The following is a 22,069-nucleotide window of genomic DNA, read 5'->3' on the forward strand; positions in this document are numbered from 1 at the left end:
GCTTTCGTGATGGAAATTTCGACTTAAAGAATGAGCCACGAGGAAGACCGCCCACACAGGTGAATAACGATGAATTAAGAGAGATAGTGGAAGCCAATCCTAGTCAAACTACCCAGGAATTAGCGGCATGGTTTAACGTTACCTTACCTACAATATTGACTCACTTGCGTCAAATCAATAAAATAAAAAAAATACGAAAAATGGGTGCCTCATGATTTGACTGATCTGCAGAAAGAAACGCGTGTTGAAACTTGTGTTGCCTTGTTGACCCGGTACAGAAATTAAGGAATATTGGATCGAATTGTAACATGTGATGAAAAGTGTATTCTTTATGATAACCGGAAAAGAAAAATGCAATGGCTGACCCCAGGTCAAATGCCACAACAGTGTCCTAAAGCAAAACTTACCAATAAAAAGGTAATGGTAACTGTTTGGTGGTCTCAGCATGGTGTTATTCACTATAGTTTTCTCCGATCTGGTCAAGCAATAATGTCTATTGTGCCGAACTCCGAACCATGTTGATAAAACTAGCAGTTAAACAGCCCCGACTCGTGAATCGATCTTCACCATTATTGCTCCACGACAACGCGAGACCTCACACAGCACGAGAAACCATTTTAACCCTTCAGGAACTGCAGTTAGAAACTATTCGTCATCCTCCGTATTCACCAGACCTTGCTCCAACGGACTACCATTTTTTTCGTGATTTGGACAATTATCTACGTGACAAGAAGTTTTCTTCCCAGGAGGCAGTACACACAGTTTGTGCAGTCTAGATTCATCAGTTCAGTCATTAATGACCTTCCCATTAGATGGCAGCAATGTATAGATAATATTGGCAACTATTTTGATTAAATTAATTTGTTAAAATTTAAAAATAAACAATTTAGATTTTCAGTACAAATCGGCAATTTCATACTTTAACCCCTAATAATATATATAATATAAAGTTAAAAATGACAATATGTATTTTATTTTAAATCTTTTTTTTATTGAGAAAGAACAATAAGGAACTTAATCTAACTTATCCTATAGTTATACAAATCATGCCCACGTGGAATGGTGGCAAGAATACTGGCTGCATTTCTGCGCTGGACAGCCAGGCTGATCCTTTGTGCAAAAAATTAGCCAGCCCTTCTGTCATCAGTCGAGGCAACAGCCGCGGTGAAATGATTCGGTGAAATTTTTTGAAACTACGACTCCATGGCCCAAGGGGTCTCCACGGCAAAAGGTACAAATATGTAACTCTGTCAGAGAGGCATACTTAAGCCACTTACCAGTTTCAGCTTTTTCTGCTGCGGCTCCTGGTCTTGATTCTCTCTCCCTGATATGACACGGTGCTGTGTCAACGCATGTAGCGTCAAACATTGGGGGCCCAGATTGTAGTTACTCTTAAGATTTTATTTGAAAGTTATTGTTTAATGTAGACTTACCCGGAATCGATCCAAGAATTCATCCTGCCTGGTGATGTCCGTCGCCATAATAAGTGACTTTATCTGAAGCTGAAGCTCCTTGCAATGCTCTGGTGACTCTATCACGCCACTCTCGATCAGGCAACTGTTAGCCGCACGCCAGTGATGGTTTTCCAACACAGATTTGTTCTGGTGACAAAAAAATTATCATCGTCACCATAATGAGTCTTTTTTAAGAAGCTAATTGAGAGAGAGAGAGAGAAGTTGATATGACCTCCGTCTTCGATTCCGGAGGGTGTGGGTTCAAATCCGGTCCGGGGCATGCACCTCCAACTTTTCAGTTGTGTGCATTTTAAGAAATTAAATATCACGTGTTTCAAACGTTGAAGGAAAAACAACGCAAGGAAGCCTGCATACCAGAGAATTTTCTTAATTCTCTTCGTGTGTGAAGTCTGCCAATCTGCATTGGGCCCGTGTGACCTCTCTCATTCTGAGAGGAGACTCGAGCTCAGCAGTGAGCCGAATATGGGTTGATAATGAGGATAAATTGAAGATTTTTTCCTAAAAAACAAATCTATACTAATATTTTAAATGCTAAAGTATGTATGTCTGTCTGTCTGTTTGGTTTGTTACCTTTTTATAGCTAAACGGCTGAACCAATCAAAATGATATAATGTTTTGTTATAATGGTAAATGGAACCTTAGAGCAATACATAGTGTACTTTTGACCCTAAAATAAAAATAGAAGGGGGTGAAATAGGGGTTTAAACTTTGTACGGAAAATCTTTAATTTTTAGAGTTACATTTAAAACTTTGTTCATAAATCACAAAAAAAAATAGAAAATATAATGTGATTCAAGATTTTATAAAATTCAACCCCTAATGTGCTGAAATAGGAAAGTTTCAACTGAGGTCCTGGGTTCGATCCCCGGCTGGGCAGATTGAGATTTTCTTAATTTGTCCAGGTCTGTCTGGCTTCGGCCGTGGCTAGTTACCACCCTACCGGCAAAGACGATTACCGCCAAGCGATTTAGCGTTCCGGTACGATGCCGTGTAGAAACCGGAAGGGGTGTGGATTTTCATCCTCCTCCTAACAAGTTAGTACGCTTCCATCTGCATCATCACTTACCATCAGGTGAGATTGTAGTCAAGGGCTAACTTGTAAAGAATAAAAAAAAAACCGTGATAAGGACATGTGTTTTAACGTAAAAACCTCAGCTTTTTAAAGCCCAAACACTTGATTCGAAACCAGGATAACCAGGATAACAGGAAACCAGGATAGGACAAATAAACCAAAAAAGCAAGTTCTTCTATTCACTGGAGACGGATTGCCTTTACACGTAAAGAAACGTCAATACAAACATCGAAAGCACTTACGGACAGATCAATATGATGTTAGCATTGCTGATGCTGTCAGCAATGCTGTATATGTTACTAACGTTGTATTTAACGTTGTGTTGTTGTAAATAACATTAAATAACCTACTTCAACAATATTGTTTTTTTAACAAACTACGGGTGAAGTTGTCAAGATATTTTATTAAACTTTTAAGTTGATGTTTCGTTCTAAGAAATATACTCGTAGCAAAGTAATAAAGTATGTATTTTATCAAAAGAAAAATTTTCCCTTGAGCGCGAAGTATCGAGAAAACATCGACAGATACCGGTCGCTTTTCCAATAAGTCTAACTTAAAAAAGTTTTGCTGCAAAGCTTTGCTTGATTCAAAGCAAAATATAAGTTAAAATATTACAGCTAACATTTTCATATTAAAGTTACATCGAGTTTCGATACCGAGAATGCTAATAAGGTCATTTTACAACTACGATTACAATGTCGGTTCCGATATTTTTTATTTATATGTTATAACGAAGATCAAAACTTGACGAACGAGTGATACGTAGAAGATAAGTATCTATTACTTAACGATTTTTTTTTCAATAATATACAGAGATATAGACATATTAAAGGCGCTCAATGATTTGCAATCCAAAATATTTTATAAGTCATAAGATATATGATTTTAACCATCAATATAATATAATGTTTTTTTTCCAAAAAATTTAATAAAAAAATACAACCGACGTCAACGTCACAACACACCTAGATGTAAAGTTCTCATTATTACAAATTTATCAAGCCCAGACACAAGGTAGCTACCGTAAACCGTTGAGGAGTTCCCTTAACTGTCCCTCGTGTCTATCACCAGTCCCCTAATGACAGTCACAACACATTTAGATGTAAAGTTCTCATCAATACAAATTTATCAAGCCCAAACACAAGGTAGCTACTGTAAACCGTTGAGGAGTTCCCTTAATTGTCCCACGTCTCCATCACCAGACCCCTAATGACAGTGACAACCCATCTATACGTAAAATGCTCATCGATACAAATTCATTAAGCCCAAACACAAGGTAACTGTTTCCTCATATATTTTGTGATAACAGGTTGTAATACAGATAAGCACCATTTAAATATATCAACTCTTCAAAGCGGTTCGATGCAACAACGCATTACTAAAGTAAGCTTTAAATAATTTCAATGAGTACTATAATATAGGAGTCCATTAGTAGCTCTATCTTCCAAGATCACATTTAAGCTTTCTCCATTCCTGTCACAAATAGTCGTAAATAGGTATCATAATGTATGTTATTAAATAGCGAGTGATATTGTGAAACAAATTTTGACGAGAACCGACGAACATTCGCTTTTAATTTCCGATCCAATACCTCAAGGGCCGGTCGATATCTCAATTTCTGGAAATACCGGTACACGTAGGCGCCGTTGCGTATTTTTGGTGCCGACACCTACTTGTACGTAGTATAGTAGTAGTATGCACAGAACTGAAAAGTTGGAGGTGCATGTCCCGGATTCGAATCCACACCCTCCAGAATCTGAGGCAAAGTTCATATTCACTGGACTATCACGGATCTCTAACTAACTATATTACTAAAGTAACTGTTAACTATATTACTAAATAAAACAAAATTAAATAAAAATTAATAATTAATATTAAAAATTGAATAATTATAATAATTAATAAAATCCAGTAACAACAAGTACAACGCTCAGAAAAAAATCCGAATGGCTTGGCTGTCCAATTAACTATACCACAGCCAATTCGACGCTTGAAAAGACGGAACATTTTTGATTAAAATCCACATATGTACATAACATTTATATAGAGTTTCTCCCACTGGGAAAGATTGCTCCTAACCGCCAAACCCCACAACGCTCCAGCCCATAATTTCAACCGATCGCAGGAGAATAATAGAACAAAAAAAACTATAATACTCAAATCCTAAAAGCGATTTTGACAGAAGTGGCGTGAACCTTTATGTACATCACTACATAGTATAAAACAAAGTCGCTTTCTCTGTCCATATATCTTTGCTTAAATCTTGAAACTATGCAATAGATTTTAAGGCGTTTTTTTAAATATCTATTAAAAAAAACAGACACGTGATATTTAATTTCTTAAAATGCACAAAACTGAAAAGTTGGGGGTGCATGCGCCGCACCGGATTCGAACCTACGCCCTCCGAATCGAAGGCAGAGGTCGTATTATTTCATCATATCATATTGATATGATGATATACGTTTCAGAAAGGTAACAAGTCTACTCCAGGCCTTACTCGTATATTAGCCATTTTAAAAATTAAGTATTTCACAACTTAACTGAACAAGGTATCAAGTAGGCCATTTTATTTATTAGCATCGTATGTATACCTATGTCGGGAACTATGATGAATAAATCCACGTAACTCCTTGCACACATAAGTTTAATTATTTTCGTAGCAACTTCGTAGCACAGTAAATTCCTATTTAATATACAACGCCTACGAGCTAAAGACTCCATTTAACTTAATAAACTTGTATGCATGTAAGCTACTATATTAGGCCCGCCGCATACACTCGTTTTCCGTATTAATTTCCGAATCCGTTTTCCGTGTTCGGTTTTCCGAACGGAACAAATTTAGTGTGTACATAACAATATGGAAAACAAGTGTATGCGGCCAGCCCTAAATGTTGTCTTTTCCTGCAGGCTAATCCTCAATCTTTGATGTATCGAGATGATTCTAAGTAACAAATGTCATCCGGTGCTTACTGGTGGATATCATACTGTATGTATATGTTATTGTGTCAATTGATTTGATGTTTATTTCAATAGGTTGATAGAGACCAAAATAGTGAATAGGCAGGCCATGATTTTTGAAATTTCAAAGTAATGCAAACAAATGAAAACTTTCGTAGCATTGCTACGACACTAAGAGACGCTCATCCCATAGACATTCGATAAAATAAGCAAGCGGATATTTTAGCTGATTATTATCACATATCTTGTGAGCGATTGATAAATTTCGGCGACCACCGTATTAAAATTCGTTCAGTAATCTTCGAATTTATCGCCAACCGAGAATCGGTGCGGAATATTTTATAATTTGTAAAGATACGACAAAAAAGCGAAGCAAACAGGATTTGAAGGATCTGTTAAAATATAAGTCAGTGCTTCTCTCTGTCAGGCCGCATTCTACGTTTTAGCAGAACGCTGAAAGCACATGGACACGAGATAAGTTGAGAACAGTAGTTGGCCTAATAACAGGTCACTGCCCGCTAAACAAACACCTTTCAATTCTAGATATGACTGACAGTCCACTGTGCAGAGCCTGCATGGAGGAAAACGAGACACCCTACACGTTATGCTCAGTTGCAGAGGCGTAACGGAACAACGAGCAACCTACATTGGTTCCTCAGCGACACTCCATGAGGCTATCGGCGACCTGGGCGGCCGCGAAGCTTCTGGTGCGAGCTCGGCTGGATGGAATAAATCCAGCGGGAACCTACACCGAGGGACCCACGCACAACGGCCAATTACATGGCTAAGTGCGGAAACGGTCCAGAAGAAAGAAAGAAGAAGAAGCACATGGATGGGCCACTCTAGAGCGACCAATTCAGGTGTCGCGACTCATGCACCGCTCCGATTGCACACGTTCGTTGCTCACGCGCCGCATCGCTTATTTCGTATTATTATTAAACCAAAATGAAGCAAAAATGTAGCGAATTTAGATTCTTACATAATAAAAAAATTGGAATCTTATAATTTATTTCTAATCATAAGACGGGTTTAATGACAACAGTAAAGTTACTTACATCATTAATAATAATAAGGTAATTAATATTTTATTTTATTAGTGATATAATTATTTTTGTTTGACTTATTTTATGTGTTCTGTTCTTCCCTCTTAAGGGTCTGGCAGAATACCAGCGTTGTGGGTACAGATGTACTCACAACAAATTTTAGCTGAGTCAGGTCCATTTTTTTGGCACAACATATTTTCTATATATGTATATATATATATGCATATATTATATAGTATATTAGTTTCAAGTTATTATGTAGTTATGTGTTGTGTTAACAAATAAATGATTTCTATTTTATTCTATTCTAATAGTGATACTGATAGTTTCGTTACCTACTTTGGTTTTCTTATTTATATCACCCATATTCAAGTATGTAGTTTGTTAAAAATTAAAATCATATCATACAATTGACAATTACAATATTATATTATTATACTTATAAGTTTAGTTAGATATCTACTTATAAGTTCTGTTTAAAAGATTAACTACCTACTTACATACGTATAATTTAATGGCTTTAATAAGTATAATAAAAACCCAATAAGTACCTCCCCACCACAATATGTTCTTTACATTACTCACACGCATGGAACCTAGTATTGAGTATTTTGTAAGTGAAGACAACCCTAACGTTGTTAGAATAGATAATAGTTGTAGTTAAATAAAACGGTAGGCTATTAATTTTGTTCGAACTGAATTGCACTGTATTATGTCGAAGCGAAAGTCACTATTTCTTTAAATGACGTTGCGGAGTGTATCGTCGGTACATATATTTTCTGTGACTCTGACTGAACACAGTCCACGCCAGTGGATATAACTGAATTCTTCGTGAGCTGCAAAAGTGTAATCGCTTGTAAGACCGTTCGCTTACAGACAATTTACGTCTCTCGTTCTACAGTTTCACAAACCGACTCGTATTGTCAATCAAGCGACCACAATTTTGCAATTCTGCGGCCGAATTACAAACATTGTTGGACTCAATACCGCATAGCTAGATTAATTAATCAATTACGAGTACTAACTCTGAATGCCTGTCAACCTAGTGGAACGGTGAACTAAGATCAAGCATGATATCCATCCCTATTATACAGCCTATCCAAACCTAGCAATGGGTTATTAATTAGTTCAATTAGGTTGAACGACGACTTCTCTGGCACATTGTATATTTTGCATAAAAACCGGAAAGTCCCAAGTACAATTGTCAGGTCACCTCAAATAAAAAAATATATCTAACGATATAAGGGATATCATGTGGAGGTAGGGTAGGGGTAAGGTAGGGGTAGGGTATGGGTAGGGTAGGCGTAGGGTAGGGTAGGGTACATAAGTCAAAGTGAAGCTTAACCGGGTCCGCTAGTATGATTATAGAAACACAAAACTATTACTACTATTTTATCATTTTGATACTTGTTTTTCTCTTTTCAGTTCATTAGATACGCTTATGCAGTCAGGCTTTTTTTTTATAAATATATAGTTTTAATGAAAATTTCTCACTGAAAGTAAAGCACAGTATTATTTATACCGACCCAAGATTTGAAACAGGACCACAAACAAACAAGACTTCGGATTACGATTTTTCAGCTTTTATAAAATCGCAAAACTCTTAACAGTCACTCGATCCAAGAGTACTCGTATATCGGAGATTGTTACCACTTAACATCGGATGGGTGATTTGTTCAAGTATATACCTACTACTATACTATAAAACAAAATAAAAACATTCAATAGTAAGTATTGGCATTGTACCATAATTACGACGCTATCCCATCTCTCTTTTCGTTTAATAAAGTCGACGCCAGCCTGTCGCATTATTAGTACATCAGATGAATTTTAACATGGCCCCATATTTGCAGTACAAATATGGGCCATATTAATAACACATAGTTTGTCAATAAACAAATCATCGTTATCGTCTTAACGCAAGCAAAACTAGAATACGTGTAATGCCGTCCATACCTGACTAGAGTCTAAGCTAATACGTTTATCGTACGATGTCCTAAGCGACGTTAACGCATCGCATTGCTTTGCGGCATCGTTTTTGCGATGCAATGACGCACCGCAGTGTTGTTTCGCCCATAGTTGGTTATTATATTATTATCAACTTATCTTGTCTTGTATATACTAGTCCACGGCTACCGGCACGGCTTATTGAAAAGGCAATAGGAGCTTAGGCCCACAACGCTAATCAAATGCAGTAAGCGGTAGGATGATAATGTTAAATGCTTATTCTTTCTTTCTTTTGAGATCATCTGTTTCAAATAGCATATGCCAAAGAGGCATTAAGTTCATTATTAATAAATATACATATTCGTAACATATGGACTTGTCGTTAGGTTCCTTATTAAATAAATATAAAGTAAATACATAATTAAACGTGAAAGCGTAGCAACCAATACTCACATTCTAATTCATAACATTAATTGGCATACGGCAATTTATAATTGAAGAACGTAAACATAAACATAAACCCGTATAGACACTCAATTCAGTTGAATATAAATTGCGTTCTCATTTGTAGATGATAGGAAAACGATTTTCATTCCATGTTCATTGTTACTGTCAGCTTTAAAGGTTACGGCAATTACTCTGTCTGTTAGACTTTTCGACAAATTGGTATGAATACCACACAAAGGATGCCTCGTACTGTAAGCGGATTATTGAAACTTGCATTTCATTTTAGAAGCTTGCAGCCTGTATTCTGAGCTTGCAGCGTATGACATGTATATTTTTCAAGTCTATACTAATATGAACAAACAAAAAATCGACCAAGCGATAATTGTGTCTAAAATACCTATAACAAGTTTAGGTCATCATCATCATTATCAATCCATATTCGGTTCACTGCTGAGCTCGAGTCTCCTCAAAGAATGAGAGGGGTTAGGCCAATAGCCACACTGGCCCAATGCGGATTGGCAGACTTCACACACGTAGAGAATTAAGAAAAATCTCTGGTGTGTAGGTTTCCTCACGATGTTTTTCCTTCACCGTTTGAGATATGTGATATTTAATTTCTTAAAATGCACACAACTGAAAAGTTGGAGGTGCATGCCCTGGACGTTATTCGAGCCCACACCCTCCAGAATCTGAGGCAGAGGTCATATCCACTGGGCTATCAAGCTTAGGTATTTATAGTAATTCCCCACATATTCATAGTATTTTAGTATATGGACTTGCCAATGCACAACTTTAAGCAATGTGTTAAAAAACATTTACTTAGTCGAGGTTACTACACTATTGATGAGTTCCTTAACGATAAAGGTGCTTTGAGGCCATTGGATCAGATTCCAACTTCACACAGGAAATAAAACTATAAGAAATTGTAATGTAATTTTTATCAGTTGTAAATTATAATACTGTATGACTTATTCAAAAGAGCAACTGTAGAGTTTCTTGTCGGTATCTTCTCAGCAGAACTTGCCTTCCAAACCGGTGAATAGAATCTTTACAAATAGTCAACTGACGTGTCAAAAGTGCTTGTAAACTGAGCCTACTTGAAATAAATGAATTTTGAATTTGAATTTAGTTTTTAATAAAGAAATAAATAATATGAATACATTTGTGAATAAAATAAAATGATACGTAGGTACTTTTATTTCGGAGCAGCAGCGAGACTTATCTATACGAATATTACACTAATTGGCGTTGAATATAGTAGAGTGCTCGTTTAATACTCGTACAATATTGACGTTCTTTGTTCTGGACTCGATAATATTTTCCTTTGCATCGCCAATTAGTTTTCAATCCGTATTGCAATCGAGCCGCAATAAGCTGGTGGCAAACGATTAACTCTAATATTGACTTTGTACGATTCCGTGAGAGAACTCAATTGCTTTTAGCGAAACAAGACTGTGTATTAAGGGGACGTCCACATGTGATCTAAGAAAATAGTTTTTTATTAATTCCAATAATAGATTTATGGAATATACTATTGCAAGGGGTTAAGGAGCAAGTCCTGGCCTTGTGGGTCATTAAAATAGGCTGATAGTTGACTCATATCAAATTTAATATAAACAATATTAATTTCGCATGTAATAAGGGTCCGAAATATATCGATTTCATAGTATAGGTTAAGGATTCCATACAAGACTTAATTTAAAAATCATGTATTCAAATATTCCAAACGTCAAAAAATCTGTTGTTAGTTTTGTGACGTCACAATGTTACTTGATGGACTAAATGTCAAAACTAATCATTAACTAACATTTTTGTGAAACACTCCGTTTGGTAAAGGATTAGTTAACGTGACGTCATGAAACAATTGAAATATAGACCATCATGGCTGACAGGCGTTTTGGCTCGTATTGTCATGTCGTTTCATGTAATCTCGTCTCAACCAAATATGATATTTTTTTTTAATCTAGTAGAACGATAGTGATCAATTTAAGTACAAAACTATCCTATTGAGTTTCTTGTCGGCTCTTAGCAGATCTTACGTTCTGGGCCTGTGGTAGAATCACTAGTCACTCCGAACAGACAAACCACAAACCTGACTTTTCAAAAGTGCTTGTAAACTAGGCTTAGCTTAAGCTCGTTAGTCGAAATAAATGAGTATTGAACTTTACAATTAACCTAAAAGCATTTTTACCATTTGTGTAATACCCTCCTTACAATAAAATAAGATATTTCTATAATTTTGCGGTTGTTGAGAGGAATAATAATAATGTGTAAAGTTGGCTTATAGTTTTCGGCTTTAGTGTGGACGTTTCCTACGGCTCAAGTGCTACTTAATAGACGATTACCGCGTAAAGCCTTCACGGTCTAGCAGCTCTTTGAAACTTTCGAGTTCCATCGAGTCATTAAGCCATTAGTCTAGTATGATTTTGTTACCATTTCTACATTAACTAGCTAATGCCCGTTACTTCATACATGACAAAATCAACATCATAATTCATCATCATTAGCAACCCATATTCGGCTTACTGTTGAGCACGAGTCTCCTTTCAAAATGAGAGGGGTCAGATCAATTGTCCATCACGCTGGTGGCAAACTTCACACACGCTGAGAACGGCTATCACGGATCTCATATACCATATACGTGATAATTTTAAGGGCTCCGTAGTTAACAAGGAACCCTTATAATTTCGCCATAACCGGCCGACCGTTCGTCCGTCAGTCCGCGGTTTAGCGCAGATATTATTATTACAAGAAAGCTATAATTTTGAGTTTTGTAAATAAAACCTTAAATGGAAATGGGCAGACACACATACAAAGAACAACAGACGAAAGATGGTCGCAAATGATTACAAACTAATACATACCAGACACCAAACGCAGACGAGGTATACTATTAAGAAGTTGTAGTGACGCTATAGTCAGGGTTGCTGGAAAAACATGGCAACGAACAGCCAGAGACAGAGTACAATGACTGCAATTGGAGGAGGCTTTCACTGCTATATGCAGTCCTTACAAAAAAAAAAAACAAAGAAAATAACACTACTAATATAAATAATTGTTTTTTTGCATTTTTTATCCCATAGTGTAGACACATTGCTGCTATCACCACTACGAGTACTATAACTATACACATAAATACAGACAGAATATTTTTTTTTTTAAATAAAACAAAAATAAATATTTATTATGCTAAAATTGCTCATTTAATCTACGGAACCCTACACTGCGCGTAACCCGACACACACTTGGCCGGTTTTATTTAGAAGATAAAATGAGTAGATATAGTACTTTACTTTAAAAGATAGATATATGCCATCCCAGACTTTTTTGAAAAGCTCTAAAAGAGGAATATGCTACGATGTATGGTATTGTTATATGCCTCAAAGACATTAAAGGCAGTGTTTTCAGTGAAAGCTCAAAGGCGTCTTCTTGACTTTCTCCGACACCATCTATTGATGAAAACATGTTTTTACGCCTTTCCTCATATACACCATACAATGTCAGTATGTGAATGAGTTTGTGCCAGTGAAAATCTATTCACATAGGAGTACATACGTGATATTCTTGTATTATCTTTGTTATATAACGTCACGGATTTGCAAAAAAGAGGTCCTGGGTTCGATCCCCGGCCGGGCCGATTGAGGTTTTCTTAATTGAATTGTCTGGCTGGTGGGAGGCTTCGGCCGTGGCTAGTTACCACCCTATCGAGCGATTTAGCGTTTCGTTACGATGTCGTGTAGAAACCGAAAGGGGTGTGGACTTTCATCCTCATCCAAACAAGTTAGCCCGATTCCATCTTAGATTGCATCATCACTTACCATCAGGTGAGATTGAAGTCAAGAACTAAATTGTAAATAATAAAAAAAAATCTCTCTCAAATTATGACTTTACAGGAAACTAACCATCGCTCTCATTATCCACCAAATATTCGCCATATTTCAGCCATGTACGCTGTAATATAATTTCCGTGAAATTCCATTCACTTTTAAATTAACAGTTGATTCTGTTGCCATACTATAATTTCAATAAAATTAAGCTTGAAATTGTATTTTAAATGAGCAATCCCCAGGGATTTTTTGTATAAGGTAAAGCTATTAACAGCCAAAAATTAAAGTCTTTTATGCATTTCGTTAACTCCGGATTAAAATTTAATAAAGATGCTTTTCCTGAATTCGTATTTGGTGTTTATTAGTTTACGCTCTTACGGAAATTTATTGTTAATCTATATATATATTTCACTATTTTCTTTTTGATGTTTTTGTTATTGTCAGGAGCAGGTTCTTATAACCGAAAAAAGTTAAAAAATGAAGGGGCCTATCCCTATAATTTTTTGACAATGACAGTGTAGGGGTAGGGTAGAGTAGGGTAGGGTAGGGGTAGTTGAAAGTTTACACCGAGTTTCACGCGGACGAAGTCGCGAAAGTCCGCTAGTATTATAATATAAATAAATATAGTTTTTGAGGTTGTAGGGGGAACTTTTCTGCCACCGTTAAGACCACCGATAAGTCCATTATACTCGTACCGTCAATAAAAACTCCTCGTACGTAATTATCAGGAATTCAAAGAAATTATATGGAACTTAACCAAAAAACTGTAACTAAATCGGGGTGCTTGGAAGTCCCTACAAAAGGCCCATGTCCGGAATCGCGATAGGTTGATTAGATAGTCGATCCTGCCTTCCGAAGAGTTGGTAGAGTCATTAAAGTAAACACAAAGAATATGAGCGTGACCGATACACCATGTTACCTATATATCTGGCGATGTCTAGACCTTTTCCAGCGGACAGTTAAAGAGTACTTTAGTTTATACTAGATAGCGGACGCCCGCGACTTCGTCCGCGTGAAGCTTGATGTAAACATTCAACTACCCCTACCCTAAAACCAAAGGTCCAATTTTAATCATTCAAAGACCAAATATTATCAGCATCATACTTATGTCCAAAGAAATTTTAAGATTTTTAACCTCACTCGAGAAAGATAGGTATAGTGTGCGCCGGACTTTTTTGTAGATATTTATTATCCCTACAATTAACTTGAACATTTTATGGTTCTATCTTTTATAGTTTAGGCAGCGTACTCAAAATAAGTAACTTTTCTGGTTGATTTATTACACCTTGTTTCCGAAAAACCCAAATACGGAACCCTATTTTTTTCCAAAATAAAATTTAGCCTATGTTACTTGTGGGTGGGTAGCTTTCGAATGGTGAAAGAATTTTTTAAATCGGTCCAGTAGTTTTTGAGCCTATTCATTACAAACAAACAAAGTTTTCCTCTTTATAATATTAGTATAGAAGTATAGATACCCTTGAGGGTTTAGTTTGGATTTAGCTTGTTAGCCACTCGCTTGAACTCCGCACAATCTGCATTGAGACAGGATTATATATGTTTCTATGATACTCTCCATGGTTTTGAAATGTGATTCGATAGGGCCGATTCTGATGTAGAAGGTACACAATAAAGAGGTAGGTAGCAATAACAACAGCAACTTCTTTTTGTTTTAAATCGAATAGGCTCGTTCTTGACCACGATCTCACCTGATAAGTTTAGGTCTGAGGTTAAACGCGCTGGCCTAGAAGACGCTTACGATGATGCTCGTCTAAAGCAGCCAACTAATAATGAATAGTCATCATAAAGATGACTACAACACTCCACACACGACAGGGCTTGACTTTGCTATAATGTCATACCGCAACATTAAAAAAATATTTTAGAATTTAAACTATCGTGAGTGTTATTTATATTAATTGATTATGAAACACGGCTAAAACTCACGTGATATTAGGTCGGAGTATGCTTGACTAGTTTCGAACCCATACGGGGCCCTTAGTCATGAGCTGGTTCTTGCATCGCGGCACGATCCAAACCGATTTAATCGGGATCATGGATGGTTGCTGCCCACAGCGTGGAAACCGCTATTTCTTTCATTGTCACATACAACAAACTTGGAACAAGATTTGCTTACAAGAAGACGAGTCTAATGAAGATGACATTAATGAGCCGTCGGAGAGTGTAACGGAACCTTCACTCCCCACCACTCAACCCCTCTCCGCGCGCGCAATGCGAGCAGCAGCGCGTCGCGCAGCCGCTTCGCAGTTTGGATCGTGCCGCGATGCAAGAACCAGCTCATGACTAAGGGCCAAGTATGGGTTGGAAACTAGTCGGGCATACTACGACCTAATATCACGTGAGTTTTAGCCGTGTTTCATAATCAATTAATATTAAAAAATACTTACTTCATAGAACTGCGCTAAATAGTTGTCGGTCGCAATCAGGAAATGCTGGCTCACGCCGGGATGTTCCATGTCATGGCCCATAGCGCCAATCAGACACGCCATTATCTCCAAAGGCTCCAAGTGGCGCATAATCTAGAACAAACGGGTTAAAGCTTAAAATTATAATCATCATAATTATCATATTGACGACCAACTGGCCTATTTCCTATTTTGGTTTTTATTATCAATCCATCAAAATAAAAAACAAATCAATTCACAAAATGTCATCCACATACTATGATACAAATTACAAATGTCATCCGGTACTTACGGTGTATATCTATACTAATATTATAAAGCTGAAGAGTTTGTTTGTTTGATTGAACGCGCTAATCTCTGGAACTAATGGTCCGATTTGAAAAAGTCTTTCAGTGTTAGATAGCCCATTTATCGAGGAAGGCTATAGGCTACATATTATCGTATATTATCGTATTGAAACTGCGCGGCGTCAGCTAGTCATTTAATATGTAGATGACACTTTGTTGTCCACTTCAATAAGTTGATAATAAATACTAAAATAGTGAAATAGGCCACGGAGGGCCCAGTGGCAGTTTGATACTGTTACTGTCGCGTAACTTAAAAGCAAATCTAGTTGCACTTCTGCATAACTGTTTCAATTCCATATAAATTTGCGTTTACGTCAACGTGATGGTAACAGTATGAAAATATTGAAAACTCCCACTAGGCACCTAGACTATAGACCAGGTCTCCTTACTTATATAATAGAGACTGGACCGAATATTATTGGAGTTTCAGGAAGGATCCCTAATATTTTTGAAAATATAATATAACCTGTATCCTACCTCGATAAATGGGCTATCACAGAAAGTATCTTTCAAATCGGACCAGTAGTTCCTGAAATTAGCGCGTTTAATCAAACAAACAAAAATCTCTTCAGCTTTATAATATTAGTATAGATTTGCGAGTAACAGTTCGTTTTTCTCTTGAAAGTTTGCCGCGATTCACGATCATTGTACGTATTATGAATGTCATACGGCAACAGTCACCCACACTAAACTACAGCGCACTAACCATAGATTGCATCATCACTTACCATCAGATGAGATTGTAGTCAAAAGCTAACTTGTAAAGAATGATAGAAATAGTATGCCACTGGTCTTTTTATTGGGTTTACGTTCAGTGGCGTAGCGTGTCTTGGAAGGGCCCTGTATCAAAATTGGTTGGGAGGTCCAAGATAAAGATTTTTCACAAGAGAAATAAAAATGCTTGCTTAATATAAATATGTCAGTAAGTTAACCTATGTAGAATTTTTAAATTTTTTGGGTGCTCGATTAACCCGGGAAAAATATTGCTTTAAAATATTCCTTTTTTGATTTTTGTCAGATTTTTATATGTTTTTTTTTTCCGGGAAGCATCAGATCAAGTGACATTGTCGATTACATTTTACCAATTTCTGCTTTCAAACGTAAGGGGCCCCTGTAGTTCAGAAGCCCCGTATCATTGATACGGCTAATACATCGGTAGCTACGGCCCTGTTCACGTTTCATCACGTCCAAATAATGGAATGGATAACAATAACTAATTGGTTATAATCATAAAATTTGTTAGTAAATGAAACAAAATCTGTTGAGCTAATGAGCTAAAATAATTAACCGCAATACGATGTGCTCGTAGTTATTATCCATACATACTCGTAGTGATTATTGAATAAATTGGCTGTTACATTGAATATCGTTGTTATTGAGATACAGAGATTTAAAATAATTGGCAACGAATTTCATATGAAATAATTGGAATGTATTATAATGAATGTGTTGTGTTTTATTACGTGGAAATATGAGATTATCGCTGTACCGATAAGTACTCAAATAACAGAACATTTTTAAAATATAATGTCAGTATTATGTTAGTAATGGTAGAGCATTTTGTGGCAGAGCATTTCTTTCTGCATACCGTCTCCAAAGAGTAAAAAAAAGGTAGGTTTAGGTGTACTCTTCTATAACAAGATCCCCAAGACTGTGATGGACCTGCCAATGCATAGCTTTAAGCAATGTGTTAAAAAACATTTACTTAGTCGAGGTTACTACACCATGATGAGTTCCTTAATGATATAGGTGCTTGGAGGCCGTTGGATCAGCTTCCACCTTCACACAGATAGTAAAACTATAAGAAATAGTAATGTTGTCATCAATTGTAAATTATAATATTGTATGATTTTATCAAAAAGAGCAACTGTTGAGTTTCTTGCCGGTTTCTTCTCAGCAGAACCTGTCTTCCAAACCGGTGGTAGAATCTTTACAAATAGTCAACTGACGTGTCAAAAGTGCTTGTAAACTGAGCCTACTTGAAATAAATGAATTTTGAATTTTTGAATTAAGAGCTTGTGATAGTTACAACTGCCATGTTTATTTCTGTCTCCAAGCATCATTGCCGTGTTCTAGGCTGAAGGGCGAGGTTGTTAGTGTAATAATAACAAAAGCATAAATTTTAGGGTACATTAAAAGTACGTCATTTGCATTGGCTCATGCTCCTTTAAGTCTTTTTGCATTACTATAACAGACAGGTAGTCGACATTTATTCATTCATTCTTTAACAACCCATATTTGGCTCACTGTTGAACACAAGTCTCCTCTCAGAAATGAGAGTTGCAGTATAGTATAGTTGGAGAGTAATGTTCGTTACCTCATAACTTCGATATTAATTAACCAATTTTGAAATTTTTTTTTTGTTTAAAAAGAGCACACTTCCATATCAGTCCCATTTATTTTTTATGAAAATCGGTTTTTGTAATTTTGTGTTAAAATCCAAATAACTAAAATACGTTTTTGAATTCGGTTCTTTTTTAATGTTACAATGATTATTACTTTGTAACGTTCTTTTTATAGGGCTCTTTATTGGAAATAACACCAAGTCCCTGGCGAGCAAAATGCCGGTCGACCTACCGTGTTTACAAATTACGTATACTTAACAAATTGCTTTCCGTTGGTCCAGAAAAGCAATTTATTTGTCTTGAACTGTACACCGAGGTTTGAATCACTCGCAATATATTTCCTCGGGGAGATGTGCTACAAATTGTACGCGACTATTCACATTCTACGTGACCTTCAAGGCAACTAAGTGCCGGGCAGGGAAAATTACACTTGTGAAAAGTGGATGAAGTTGTTTAAAGTAAAAAGTGAAAAAAAAAATCCTGGACAGAATTTTGGAAATTTGATTTCATTTTTTATTTTTGTTTGGTATTTTCCCAAAATTTTTATCTTGTATTAGCGGACCCAGTCAAGCCCAGCTCCCACGCTACACCTACCCTACCCTACTCCTACTCATCCCTACCCCTACCCTACTCCTACTCAACCCTACCCCTACCCTACTCTTAGCCTACCTTAACTTACTCCTATCCAACCCTACCCCTACCCTACCCTAAAATAAAGAAACCCCTTTTATAATTTTTGTTTTTTATATTACACAAAACTTGTCCTAAAAATAATGAATACATAAAATCACGAACCATTAAATTTAATACAGTCGTTTGAAAGTTATGGGCATACATTTCGAAGATCTATTTTTATTTTATTTAAAGTTAATGTTTTTCAATTGTAATCGTATCGAATCTCATATAAGAGATAGTCACTCTCATATGAGATTCGATACGTTCGATATTTAAGTACCTAAATGGTCACTAATTTGACATTAGTGACCATTTAGGAACTAAAATACTAAAGTCATGTATTGTATTCAAGGGCTAACTTGTAGAGATTAAAAAAATATATAAAAAACTTAAGAGGTGTCAAGGGACACCCGGATGGAACGAAATTCGCTACAGATATCATCTCTATTGCTATAGCTACCATCACTATCGCTATCGCTATAGATATCGCTATAGCTATCGCATCCTATCTCATCCCATCAAATCTTCGAACATTCATCAAAAGGAACTTCGTTCCAAGGGTCGGGGATCTTTTGAGGAGCTCATTAGCTGTCTTCAGGTCACGGCTTACAACTATAGTATAAACATTCTCCCTCTTTCTTTAGCAGTCGGGTAAAAAGTGTCGTTACAACTATTTGGTCTTAATTATTTCCGTCTAGGCCCATTTCGGAACGTGCGATAAGGAACTCCAGTTCAAAAATAAATACTCAATTGCTTTTCGCTATTACCTAATGCTGACAAATCCAAGCGGCAACAGTAGATATATCCGATAAAACACTCGACGTTCCACTCCGATACCGGAGCGTCCTCAGGAGACGTTTGCTCGACAATGTTCAGTGAATATTTATTATTCATTGAATTTCCTCCCGTACATGCATACTAGCGCAACAGTTGCGACAGTTCTACATTAGTTTGGACTGCCTCGAATATAGTGTATTTTGATTTAAAAGCCTGCGATGGCTAGACCTCCGCTATTATATCGAAGCTGAAAGTTCGTCAGCGTAGTTTTACTTGCTAGGGTTCAAGGATTAAATCTTCGTGCAAACGACGTAAGCGACTGTGTACTATTTTGTTTACATCGAACCTACATCGCAATTACAAGCAATTGTGAACGTTATTTACCTAGCAATGAGGTTCATTTTATATCATATTTTTATCAATGTTGTCTAAGATCCGGCATCAGAAATACAAACCCTCATCTGTTATTTATTAGCAGATCAAAAATAAATGATAGATAATATTCAGTGACACATTGCAAGTAAGTTGCCTAGTTAAATTTCGGCCAGACAAATTTTCATTCAAAATCTAGGAAACCATGAACTTACATAAAAGGCAACTTAATACAGTTAAATGAAGCATAAAATAAGCTTTCATTTAACATATTAGACGACTAAATAAATATAATAATAATAATGAGGGTATATAAATAACATTACTCAACTGTTAAAATATCTTGCAACCCCCGAGTTACAGTGTCGAAGCAGGCGACCTTTACGTTTTCAATTATGTTGGGTATAATCTATTAACTAGTGTAGGATTTTATTTTAATTAATCAATAAAGGAAGTAGATTAAATAAATTTAATCACTTAATAATATGCGGCCGCAATTTAACTAGACAACCTATGTACAATGTGTCGATTATGATACCAGCAATATGAATCAACTTGAAAAATATTTAAAAAAAATATTTTTCTAACCAAATAGGTTTTTGAGCAGGTACCTAGTTATGTATTTGACTAAATATGAGAGATCTTATTTTCCTCAAAACTTATTTACTTGTTCAGAGTCCCGCAAGCTCTTGAATGAAACAGGGTATTGTTGACCTTTCATTAATCCGTTTTATTTATTCTATGTCTATCTATCATCTGTCTATTGTCTATTTATCTAGATTTGACCTCTGCCTCATTCCGGAGGGTGTGGGTTCAAATCCGGTCCGGGAAATTTATCAGAAGGTGGTGAAACTAACTCTTAATATGCCTAGAGCTTTTACTGTATGCTAGAAATACGTGACCCCAAAATTGTCAACTCGTGAATGCAGGTGTCGAGGTAACCAAATTAATTTAGCAGCTGGTTGACACGTATTTAGGAAATGCCATTTCTGATGTATAAATTGAATTCTAAGCCCCCATTCGCACGAGCGATATTTTATGGTAAGTGATGATGCAATCTAAGATGGAAGCGGGCTAACTTATTAGGAGGAGGATGAAATTCACACCCCTTTCGGTTTCTACACGACGTCGTACCGGAACACTAAATCGCTTGGCGGTACGTCTTTGTCGGTAGGGTGGTAACTAGCCACGGTCAAAACCTCCCACCAGCCAGACCAGGATCAATTAAGAAAACCTCAATCAGTCCAGCCGGGGATCGAACCTCCGTCTTGTGAGTCCACTGCGCCACGGAGGCCGTCCAGTTTATTGAAGGTCCAACGGTAAATACAACACAGCTCGAAGAAAAGTGTCGTGTTTTAAAAACGCTGTCGTGTATATGTATTGAGAATGCATTTGTTGTATTTTAACGCTTTATTAATGTCAGTTAAAATAAATTTCATGCGAATGAGGGCTTAAGAGCACATAATCTATCAAACGAGAAATTTCACAATGAGGGTATTTACAAAATATTAAACCGGCTTAAAATTTCAATGAAGTTCCATTATTTCATTTTAATAAAGTACCAGTAGTTTCCATATTACATTTTATAACAAAAGCTTCATTTCAGATAGTTTTACAATGCAGCAAATGGAATTATTACCCAATTTGAGCGTAAGCTTATTATTATCAGAACAATCGTCAAAGGCCATCGTTATTTTATAAAAGACTAGCGGACTTCTACCACTTTATTTTAACCCTTCTTCTATATATATTTCCGCATGTTTTTTATATCTATACTAATATTATAAAGCTGAAGAGTTTGTTTGTTTGATTGATCGCGCTAATATCAGGAATTGAAAAATTCTTTCAGTTTACTTGTTTTGTCGTTTATCAGGAAGGCTATAGGCTACATTATATTTTCAAAGAAAATTGGGGATTCTTTCTGAAACTCAAATACATAATGTAACCCAAGGTGTACAAAAATTACCTGAAATATTGTTTACATCGGGTCCGCTGCATACCTACAACTTTGTAGAAAACACGATTTTCTACAAAAAATGTCGCGACAGCATATGCCTAACTATTATAATCATGACACAATAAGTATTCTTTTATTTTTGAAAAGTAATGCAAATATCAAAATTTCTATCAAAATAAACTTCTTCTTTTAATACCTTTATTAAGCTTTTTAAATGATCCAATTCGGACATTTCATTCATAAGATATCAAAAGTTTAAAAATGTATGTATTAGAAGAAGTTGTGTGGTCGCCGCTCAACATAAACGGCTCTACAGATATGGCTGAAAATTGGTGGGAAGATAGCTTACAACCAAGAGACGGACATAGGATATTTAGGTAGGGGTAGGGGTAAGGGTAGGGGTA

General features: G+C 36.3%; 1 protein-coding gene across 2 annotated transcripts in view; it reads right to left on the minus strand.

Annotated features, from left to right (window-relative positions):
- Window positions 1–22,069, minus strand: part of LOC112042884 (uncharacterized) — a 159,374-nt gene that overhangs the window by 56,404 nt on the left and 80,901 nt on the right. For both annotated transcript variants that reach the window (XM_052890583.1, XM_052890584.1), the window contains exons 6-7: window positions 15,175–15,306; window positions 1,434–1,601 (exon numbers count right to left, since the gene is read on the minus strand). In XM_052890583.1, the coding sequence (XP_052746543.1) occupies window positions 1,434–1,601; window positions 15,175–15,306 (300 nt within the window). The remainder of the gene's footprint in view (window positions 1–1,433; window positions 1,602–15,174; window positions 15,307–22,069) is intronic.

This window comes from Bicyclus anynana, chromosome Z (genome assembly GCF_947172395.1).
Source record: "Bicyclus anynana chromosome Z, ilBicAnyn1.1, whole genome shotgun sequence".
Lineage (NCBI taxonomy): Eukaryota > Metazoa > Arthropoda > Insecta > Lepidoptera > Nymphalidae > Bicyclus > Bicyclus anynana.